This window comes from Pinus tabuliformis, chromosome 5_2 (assembly GCF_031772625.1).
Source record: "Pinus tabuliformis cultivar Carrire ecotype Pingquan chromosome 5_2, CPIR1, whole genome shotgun sequence".
Taxonomy (NCBI): Eukaryota; Viridiplantae; Streptophyta; class Pinopsida; order Pinales; family Pinaceae; genus Pinus; species Pinus tabuliformis.
Window position 1 is genome coordinate 371,061,826 of NC_142306.1, and position 10,936 is coordinate 371,072,761.

The 10,936-nt window shown below is 36.5% G+C and overlaps 1 protein-coding gene across 1 annotated transcript; it reads right to left on the reverse strand.

The window, feature by feature from the left end:
- Window positions 1-4,916: 4,916 nt before the first annotated feature.
- Window positions 4,917-9,737, reverse strand: LOC149158999 (putative serine/threonine-protein kinase PBL8). Its single transcript, XM_089436391.1, has 6 exons — window positions 8,884-9,737; window positions 7,306-7,691; window positions 6,945-7,080; window positions 6,083-6,219; window positions 5,761-5,884; window positions 4,917-5,544 (listed from the first exon to the last, which is right to left on the reverse strand). The coding sequence occupies exons 1-6, from the start codon at window positions 8,945-8,947 to the stop codon at window positions 5,072-5,074; spliced, it is 1,320 nt and encodes a 439-aa protein (XP_089292517.1). The 5' UTR covers window positions 8,948-9,737; the 3' UTR covers window positions 4,917-5,071.
- Window positions 9,738-10,936: the final 1,199 nt, after the last annotated feature.

The window sequence follows — 10,936 nt, forward strand, 5'->3', positions numbered from 1 at the left end:
TCCTAATTGATTAAGAACTAGTGGAGGGCCTGTAGTGGGGTGTAACTTCAACTGATCTTTCAGTTAACTCATCAATCAACCCAGAATAATTGATGCATGCAAATAAATCGAGTTACCCATTTGGGATTGGAGTTCAAGCGCAGTGTACTATTAGTTGTAGACGATTCCAAATTGTACAGGTGGTGCATGCAGTGAGAAAGGCCTACAGGGATTACGCAATTCTAATTGGGAATTTCCATAATTAATAAGGGGCTAATTCCTTGAGGAACAACACAAGGAAAGGGGGACTTGGGCAAGCTTGGACTTGGTTAAGTATTGACTAGAGCTTGTCTAAGAAGTGTGAGATAGATTATACTTGTGCAGAGATTGTACATGCTTGAACAAACATTGCATTTCTTCTCTATTTTCTAACTAATGCAATACAAATAGAAAGGGGTTTTGAGCAGTTGTTTTCCCTTTAGATAAATCTCTTAGCATATGTGATTGAATCTTTCTCATGTTTATGTTGTGATTTCTTGATCGTTTAATTGTTTCTGCTGATGAGTATGTAACATCCCCGAAATAAAAACATGTATTAATTAGATTAATCTAGCAATTTATAATCAACATGTAATTTTCAACTAATTAACATCAAAGTTCAAAACTATAAGTAGGGATACTTACCTGTGTTTTTTGGGTTGAATGCTAGTTGAAGTCTTCTAACTGCAACAAGGTTTTGGGGATGACTTCCCCCCAACCGTAGGCTCAATTGCGCAAGGTCTTGCTACAACTAGCCACCCCCAAGCCCTCAATCAACATACTACTGCCAGGGTATCCTTTGTCAGATAACACTATTCTCCTAAGATAATGGATGATGGAATGCTCGAATGATGGAATGCTAGAATCTACCAGAGCAATGATTAAAGAACTACAGAGACAGATACATATGGTATCAGAGGAAGTTTCAATTCTGTTGGACCTTTGGATTTTTTTTTTATATTTTTGATATTTTATATTTTGCATTGTCACTGTCTCTGTGATTTTAGAGAGGGAAGCAATTTGGGTTTCTGCATTGTCTAGTTTCAGCATCAGCTTCCGCTTCTCATGTTGCAACTCTTTGTTGGCCCTTCTTAATTCCACCACTTCGATTTCCAGATCTTTCAAAGTCTGTAGTTTCTTCTCAATCTCCAATTTCTTTTTAGAATACTTTTTCTCAGTGTTTTGAAGAACTGCAACTTGTTGGTTGAGTATAAGAAGTTTCTCTTTTGTCTGCATAGATTCCATTTGTATCTGTCTCTGTAGTTCTTTAATCATTGCTCTGACAGATTCTAGCATTCCATCAAACCATGATTTCATCATCCATTCTCTTGGGAGAATAGTGTTATCTGACAAATGATACCCTAGCAGTAGTACGTTGATTGAGGGCTCGGGGGTGGCCAGTTGTAGCAAGACCTTGCGCAATTGAGCCTATGGTTGGGTGGAGAGTCATCCCCAAAACCTTGTTGCAGTTAGAAGACTTCAACTAGCATTCAACCCGGAAAACACAGGTAAGTATCCCTACTTATAGTTTTGAGTTTTGATGTTAGTTGACAATTGCATGTTGATTATAAATTGCTAGATTAATTTAATTAATTACATGTTTTCATTTCGGGGATGTTACAGAGTAGAGTAAATCCAAATATTTTGTTTTAGCAAATTACATAAGCAATTTGAATCTACAAGGAATTTCTATAGTTGCACATCATGTAGATCAAAATATTGTTCCATGTATAGTATCCATGTTACCGAATAATTGCCATCAAACTTCCTCATATCAATCTTTGGAATGTAGTTGGTCTTCAACCCAAAGTTAGAGTCTCTAAAATCATGATTAACATTCGTTTTGTTCTCATCATGAGTTCCATGGAGTACCTTGTCGCCATTAGAAAACATTTATTGTACCAACTTTGTCAAACCTTCTTTCAAGCCTTCCATATTTGCTTTTAAATCATCCTTCAAACTTTACATATCTACGTTTATTTTTTATTCTAAACCATCCATTTTAACATTCATCATCCCTTCTAATTCATTTTTTGTTACTCTTTGTGAGAACGAATTTTGTTACACTTAGCCTTGTAATTTTGATATATCATGTTGCATTTCTTCCTCTTATTCATGTGTCATAATAGAGCTTTATGGTTGCTTACTGGGAGTATCCATTTTTTTGTTTTGAGGCATATTGGAACCAAATAATGATATCTATGCTTTAATATGTCCTTTGAATTACTTCAGACTGATTTTTCAAACAAAACTTATGCAAATTTAAAAAAATACACCTTTTTTCTTGCTTTTTGAAGCTTGATATTGAAACTGTTGTATCTCTGTAATTTCAGTCTTCCAAGATTTGAAATTTTGTCCTTTGATAGCCATTTGAGTCTTCTTTCCAACACCACAAGTCAAACCAAGATTGGATTCTTCAAGGTAAAGGTATGTCAAATCTTCCATGATGACATGATTATGAACTGGTTTAGTTGAGCGAACATGTACGAGATTCCATGTGTCACTTTTTCAACCTCCAGCCCTGAAATTGACACAAAAAACTACAGTCCATGCATTTTCATTCGTTTTTTACGAAATTCAAATCTGATGCTTGAAAAGAAAGTTATGACAATTTTCCCTAGGTCACATGTTTTAGACTGAATTCTGGAGCATGTGGAAACCCTAAATTCTTCGGACCATATCTCAAAAAATATAGCGAACCAAAATTTGAAAATTTTACATAAAGTTTACCAAGATTTTGTCTCCACGTGGTCAAAATTTCAACTTTTGAAGCCTCATGGAAAAAAAATTATAGGAAAAATGCCAAAATGATCTGTTTGAAGTAGCAAAACCATCGAATCCAAAGTTCCAATACCAAATGTTATGCAACCAGATTACAAATAGAAAAAAAGATAGATCAACGACCTGAAAATTAATCTCCTCGAGGGGTAAAACTCTTGTACGTCACATAAATGAACAATTCTTGGATAATACAAATGACAAGACCTCCTTAATATATATAAGAGTCTAAGGGGTTACAATATAATCAAAGTCTACATAACAATAACAATGTAAAGGCACAACAATAACAATAGTAGGCTTTTATGGGGCACAACAATAACAATATGGGGGCTACATGAGAAGAACAATAACAATAAGGGGACTACACTAACAATAACAATAAGAAGGTTACACTAGTATTATAGGGACCTAATATATTTAAAGTTTGAACATGCTCACTAGTCCATATTGCAGTCTCAAATTGATCAGGGTTTTCTTTGGTATGGTCAATGCTTCAACTTCTTTGTCAATTGGGTTTCAACTATTGGACTCAATTTTCAAATACTAATGGTGTCTTACTTCATATTCTCTAGTCTATGCTCAATCTTTTGTTCTATCGCCAACACTTAGAGCTCAAAAATCCATTGTGTTTTCCTCTAGCCATATTTTAAAGTAGAATGGTGATTTAATGTTTCACTGACGACCTCTATTCCCTTTGCTCTAATTTTTGGTTCCTTCAAACTTTATCTAGTCTACTTTTGGTTGTGGGTTTCATTATGAATATAGCTCAGTGTCTTCCATCTACATCATTTGTTTAACAATGTTCTTCAGGCAAATCAAATTTCCCTCTTTATAATTTGATTGCTTCAAAGCCCTCTACAATTGTTCAACAATGTTCTTCAGGCAAATCAAATTTCCCTCTTTATAATTTGATTGCTTCAAAGCCCTCTATTTCTTAGGGGTTCTTCAACTTGACTTGAACCTTCTTGATACAAAAGGCTCAAACATCTATAGCGAATAGCTATAGAGTTGCAACTGTTAGATATGTGCTCTTATAACATTATGTCAGTTATTTGCTGCCACTTGATAATTGGTCAACCTCTACTAAGAAAGAAACTGTACTTTTACAAGTCCATTGGATTGAAATGTTCTAATAACATAGTGGCCCATCAATCAAACTTGCAACTTGTCACAAGTTCAAACTTGTAGTTCGGGTTCATATACTTTCCTTATGATGAGTTTTGGGCCCTAGCATCTGAATGGAGAAGCACAAAACAGTATCTTGCACCACCATTGCAAGTTTGCAATAAACTGCTAAAGCCCAAATTATGCAAAGTAGCCAAAATAGAGTCATTTTGTTATTTCAGAGACTCGTGCAGCTTGTGGGCTATAGTAGCACAATTTGCAAGGCGAATCTTAGGCTATATATTGATGAGTTCATTCACTGAAGCTGATGGAAATAGTTAAATCACATAACATCCATTCACATAAATTGACCTCACAAAATGCTCATCGAGAAGCACATGACCCTGAGATTACACATAGATTGTTTCAATGTATTTTCATACTCACTCTTAAATAATAAGGAGAAATCAATGATTCATCCATGACACACGTCATTAAGGATATAACTACTTGCTATTTTCCTTCATGTATAGATTGTTGTATGCATGTTCCTATCCCAGAACCCATCCTGGTAGAGCAGAGGTTATCTGTCCCCACATTCCCTGCAGTCCCAAAGTATTTTGATTTTAATTTTGAGCTGCCCAGGATCAAGGCTCAAAACATAACACATGCTCATTAGACACCCACATTCTCACCGTAGTTGGGGAGATCCACATCACCTGCTTACAATTTTTTTAATCATCAGCCTTGCCGCTTATGATTTCGCTTATAGAAAATCCCAAATATTGAGGTAACATCGTAATGTACATTAGAATTTGAAAAAGCTAAGGTAAGGACTGGAAAATAATTTCAAAATGGCAAAGCACGTGAACGAGGCCTGGATCACAGTAATAAGCACACGGTAACCTTGAATGGTACAAAAAATCACACAATCCAAAGAACCAAAAGAGAATAAAGCTATGTACATCTTCAAAGCCATTACAAACTACTAGTATTTTGTGAAAATGGCACTATTAGATAGGAATGACTCTTTTATTACAGGAACTCACAGAGGCTGTACAGATTTGGATCACCCTTTCAAGACAAGAATAATGGATTTCAAGTCCAAGAAGATTCCACTTCTGTTCATGGATGCCTTGAAGATTCATTGTACAGATTTAAATCACCATTACCTAACCCTGCAGACAGCAGGTCCATCTCTAGGAGCAGGAGCATTATTATGATGAACATGACAACCAGTGATGTTACTACCATTCTCTTTCAAACGATTCTGTATCTTATATGCTGCTATCCCATTATTCAAAGTATACATTAAGGAAGCATTTGCCATATCCTTCCTATTTTGTAGAGGTTCCAATGTTTCAACAACATCACTCATTAGAGGTCTTGCCTTGGGATTTTGGTTAAGGCAGTGATAGGCCAAGCTACAAGCTTTCTGGGCACCTTTCATGGAATACTGTTCTTGCAGCCTAGGATCAATAATCTGCAGCAACCTCCGCTTATCATTTAGAAGTGGACGAGCCCAATCTACCAGGTTGTGTTCTCTGTTTGGTCTAGTCTTATCCACAGACCGTCTTCCAGTAAGCAGCTCAAGGAGCACTACACCAAAGCTGTAGACATCACTTCTAGCCGTCAAATGCCCTGTCATAAAAATTACCAAAGGTCGTGAACTAATAACATCAGCAAGGCATTTCAAACATTTGGCCCAATGTAGATGTTAAACCAAATAAAAGCATGCAGTTGTTTACAAGAATGGAATCTTCAAAATCATGTACATACTACAAACAGGCAGATCAACAAAGATGATCCTTTGCAAATCCGTCACTCGCACAAAACTGTAAACAGTCCAAAACTTACCAGTCATAACATATTCAGGAGCTGCATAACCATATGTCCCCATGACCCGGGTCGAAACATGAGTTTCATCTCCCTGAGGTCCATCTTTTGCAAGTCCAAAATCAGATAGCTTAGCTGTATAGTCCTAGAGAATACCAAAAGAATGAGCAGGGGATTTAATTCCAGCCTGAATAGAAGCAATTTTTAAAACTTGTAATGAGATGTATCAAAACATGCACCTGAGCTTTTAAAACAAGCCCTCCTACCAACTTAATATTGTAAAGCAAGGAAATATATTTCACGTGAATAAAATGGCACTCTGCTACAGGTCAGAAATGCTAACCGAATCCAATAAAATGTTGGATGTTTTGAAATCTCTATAGATAACTGGTTTCTCTGCTCCATGAAGAAAAGCAAGCCCTTTGGCAGCCCCAAGTGCAATCATCATCCTTGTAGACCAAGGCAAAGGAACAGATGCCTCTGTGAGCATCAAGATAATACCTAACATCAGTAAGCCTTCTTGAACACTTTACAAACTAAATCGCACTATACCATTGCCTTCATGCTTGTTATATAGTAGCAGCTAGCAAAATCAGTTCACTGAGAGAGGGCCTCAACAAATGAATCAGGTTTCTTGTAAATGTTAAATGCAGTGCTGTTAACCAGGAAAATTCAATTCCAAGCATAGTATGCATCAAGTTGTTATACCAACCAATTTCCTTGACTAGATTCAACCCTCTCCGATAATGAACAGCACCATAGATCTATACCAACTGAACTGGTTATCACAGTGGCAAAACCAACTTGATGTCTATTGTTCAGCAAAGCATAGTAGCATACACATGATTCTTTTCCAGTCAACATATTTCGTTAATCCCATTCTAACTGTGATTAAAAAAGGCACAAAACTCACATTACAGAAAGAAATAAACTGTCAATCATTATCCATGATTAAATGACTTGTTGACATTCATAATGCATACTATACAATACTACATTTCCAGGTTCAGATGGGCACAGTTAGATTAGTTGAAATGATCTATAGAATCATTAATCAAGGAGTTTGAGGCCAAAACAATTTACATTGGTCTTGTTCCAAATTTCAGGAATTCAGTAATTTTAGAAAGGATACACACACACAATTGAACTGTTGGTTCTCATTAAACATACATAATCAACCAGTAAATAAGGCAGCAAATACATACTCCGAAATAGATGATTCTCGAGACTGCCCCGAAACATGAACTCATAAACCAGCAATCTATGGTCATCCTCGCAACAGTAACCTATCAGTTTAACCAAATGGGGATGACTCAGCTGTCCCAGAAAAATAACTTCCGTCTGCAAAATAAATCGTAGAAATCAGCCTTGAACAGCAAAGACCCACAAATCTACAAAAGAGCAAAACGAAAAAATTATTGGTAATGATTACAACCTCGGTCAGGATCCGTGTCTAAGTAAAAGATTGGTACTATGGTGAACCCATTGGATTGGACTTAACTGAAACTGATGATCACTAAATCATATACAAACCTAAATAAGGCATAAAAAAGAAAACATTGTTACCATCCATTCCCTGTGGCCTTGAAAACCATTTTTGTTGAGAACCTTCACTGCAACAGGCAGAGGTTTGAGGCCTGCTCTGACATTCTCATCTACATAACCTTTATATACAGTTCCAAAGCCTCCTTCCCCCAAAATATAATCGGAACGGAAACTTTTGGTAATGATCTCCAGTTCAAACAATGTGAAAACCAGCACGTTGGATCCAGAGTCCTGTCTCAGGTCTTCTACAACCCTGGGAGTTGATGGATTGCTCAGATCTGATGAAGACAAGGATAGTCTCTTAACCGGGGTGGGCTTTCTGCCTATTGCAGGAGATGGGTCTTGCTGTTCTTTCTTGCGTTGCTGTTCTTGTTGTGCTAATAGTACCGGCTGTGTCTGGAACGTGCCTAAAAATCAAAACATGGCCCTGATAAATATCAGTACATCGACACTTTAGGAAATTAATACGTTTACATTTACAGAGTTAAGGAGTTTTAACATAGTACAATATGCCAATATTCCACAATGGAGCATACCACAGTGGCATTGTGCGCCCACCCTAGAAGGTAAGACGGGGACATTATTAACTAGCAAGTTAGCTCAGGTAAGACACGGCTATTCTCTGAGCCACATAAAGTGTGGGGTAATTGCATTTCGTTAATCAAGATTCAAGAGATTTGCTGATCATGTAATGATTGAATGTTCAATTTTATTATCGTTCCATACCGTATTCCCAACATTCTGCAGTGAAACATATACCACAACAATCTGCAAAGAAACAAAGCATGGCGAAATTGGATACCCCCACTGAAATTTCATAGGGGCAATGTTCTGCAAGGCAATACAACATAATGGAATTACATACCCCCACACACACCATATTACTGGCATTCATTGTACGATGGTGAAATTGGATGCCAGATAAATGCATACATCAACCCAAAAGTTAACTAGCCACAGACACCGCAGAGTCCGCAGAGTCTCAGGATTAAGTTCCACAACCTTCTGATGCTGTTCAGTGTTAATGCAACTTGGGCTCTAAACTAGACACAGAACAAAGAGGATCCACTTATCACGGAGAACCATCAAGCAATATTACCAGAAGAAAGAGGTAAATGACACTAGAGAGGGTGCCAACAAAACAACCCAATGACTTTCACCCCCAACAAAACCTGCAACTGGATTGCCTACAATTTAGACCCATATTGCGCCTCATGGCCTATCTCTGAATAAAAGGTCAACCCTTTGAAGAGTTGGTCGTGGAAGGCCTTTGTCATTTGGTTGATCCTGACTGAAAAGATCAACACTTCTCGATCAGATAAGGTCTTGCAAGAGCTTATAGGGTTTGTCCTAACTGAAAAGTGAACACTTCTCGACCACGTAAGGTCCTCAAAGATCTTACCGGGTTGGTCTTGATAGAAAGTCCAATGCTTCCCACTCGGTATGCTCCTGGCTGAAAGGCCTTGCTGGGCAAATTGAGATAACCAACCCTTCTAGCTCTAGGAAGATCTTTCATAATCTTGATGTGTAAAGTTTGGTTCTGCAGGATAAACTCATGGGCAAACACAAGAAGTAAAGAAAAGCATCAGCTGTGCTTACCTGGTTTAGCTACGGGAACAATACTGGTGACAGCAGACTCCTCTCTTGTTCCACAGTTTCCCATGATCAATCTCAATCCAAATGCATCCTCCCCTGTTCATACCTCCAAGCTCCACTGTTGCACCAACCACACAGCAGCGTTGCTCACACAGCAGCACACCATTGCAGTCACTGCAAAAGTGGGTCTAACATATACTCCACATAAACATAGATCTCACATTAGATGGGTTCTTAATACCTGAGATTGGGCTTGTAGATGAATGCCAATGTGGTCACATGCTGACAGCAAATGTACCCTCGTAATCTGGGTTTGGGTTTAAAGATCAATGACAATGTGGTCACACACTCACAGCAAATGGGCTCTCAAAATCTGCGTTTAGACTTGTAGATGAACGGTAATGCGGTGACATGCTCACAACAGAGTTCCATGATTTCTTCTCCTGGAAAAGCCAACAACACGGCCCAATAAGCTCCTTCTCTAAGCGAACTAAGCGCCCATCTCCATGTGACCATGTCTTCGAGTCCTGTTTTCTGACACGGGAGCTACACACATCATGCAGATCCGTTGCAGTTTTTTCAGGAATTCAGTGCCCCCAGTGAAAATCTGCAGCTCTGCCATTGGATCTACCTCATTGAACAGAACGGGGAACGCTGGAATTGGGTAGAACAAGCAGGCAATTTGAGTACAATCTAGCGTGGATTTATGACGTAAACTTGTTAATTATTTCACAGAAATCAATAATTGAAATCGAAAGCAACTTAATTTATTGGGTCTGTCGTCGGATTCAGAGTCCCGTGACTTTGCAGAAATGGGTTTTCCGCCCATCTGACGGTGCTCAAGTCTGTCGGAGTCTCTTTGGACCGTTGCTCGGCTTTGATTTGTGCTGTCTCTCCAACTTGCAAGCTTTGCATTCAACTAAATCTATGGTGGGAAATCAATTCCAAGGTTTGTGGAGGTGGACCCAATGAAGGCAAACATGGTGAATGTGATTTTGAAATTGAACTGTATGATTAGATTCCTTTGAATTATACAGCTATGGATCTTGATTCAAGTCTCTATCCTCTTCCAAAGAGGAAATGTTTACACCAAAAATTGTAAAGAATATTGAATAAATTAATTTTTTATTATTAATAAATTTATACACCGCATAAAATTAGAGATTTGATTAATGCTTTTTAATTATTAAAATATTAAAGGAAAATATTAAAAATATAGATTCAGCTTTAACTTCTAGTTATTGATAGTAGTTAGTGATGGTTGTCGCCACTGCTTTAACTTACATTTATTGCTAGTAGTTCGTGATAGTTGTCTCCACTGCTCATTTGATCTGATAGTTTTTTTCACCAAAAAACAAAATAGTAATTGGGGTGTGGTTAACTATACACTTTTAAGTTTAAGAGATGTAATATATTTATAAAATTTATGACATTTGATTAGGATTGGTTTTTCAAATTTTCAATAGAAGTTTATCCTAAATTCTCAAAAGATAAATTTTGGAATGTTTATTTTATTTTAGTGAAAAATTAAAAGGTTAAATAAAAGTAAAAATATATAATGAGTTTTTATTTATATTTAAAGAATGTAGTCTTACTTACATAAGAATTAGCCTTTTTCACCAGAACTTGATTCGAAATACATGTTTTTTATTAGAACATGATTTTTTTGTTATTTAAAATATATTTTTTACCATATAAATAGGTTTAGTATCTGAAACATTCAAATTAAACAACTTAAACTCAAGTTTTTAAAAATATTTACAACATTTTAAGTAAAATTAACAAAAATAAATAAATTTATCTATAAATTAAACTAAACCTATTTAAAATAATAATTAAAAATTCATTTTCTATTATTTTAAAAAATAAATAAAAAATAATTAAATATACCGTTAATTTTTTATTTTTTATTTATGGTTTTACAAATCGTGGTTCAAGAAATATCTAGAAATTATAATTAACCTCCACTACACCCACCCCTCATTAAATTTTTTTAATATTTCTTTGGCATTCTCACAATTTTCAAAGTTTTGAATCTTCAACTTTACAAAATGAA

Coding starts and splice junctions, on each gene's coding strand:
- LOC149158999 (XM_089436391.1), bottom strand. CDS start 8,947: ATGGGAAACTGTGGAACAAGAGAGGAGTCTGCTGTCACCAGTATTGTT. Junction 7,692..8,883: donor TGTTCCCGTAGCTAAACCAG/GTAAGCACAGCT, acceptor TTTGATTTTTAG/GCACGTTCCAGACACAGCCG. Junction 5,885..6,082: donor CCAACATTTTATTGGATTCG/GTTAGCATTTCT, acceptor GGTATTCTCTAG/GACTATACAGCTAAGCTATC.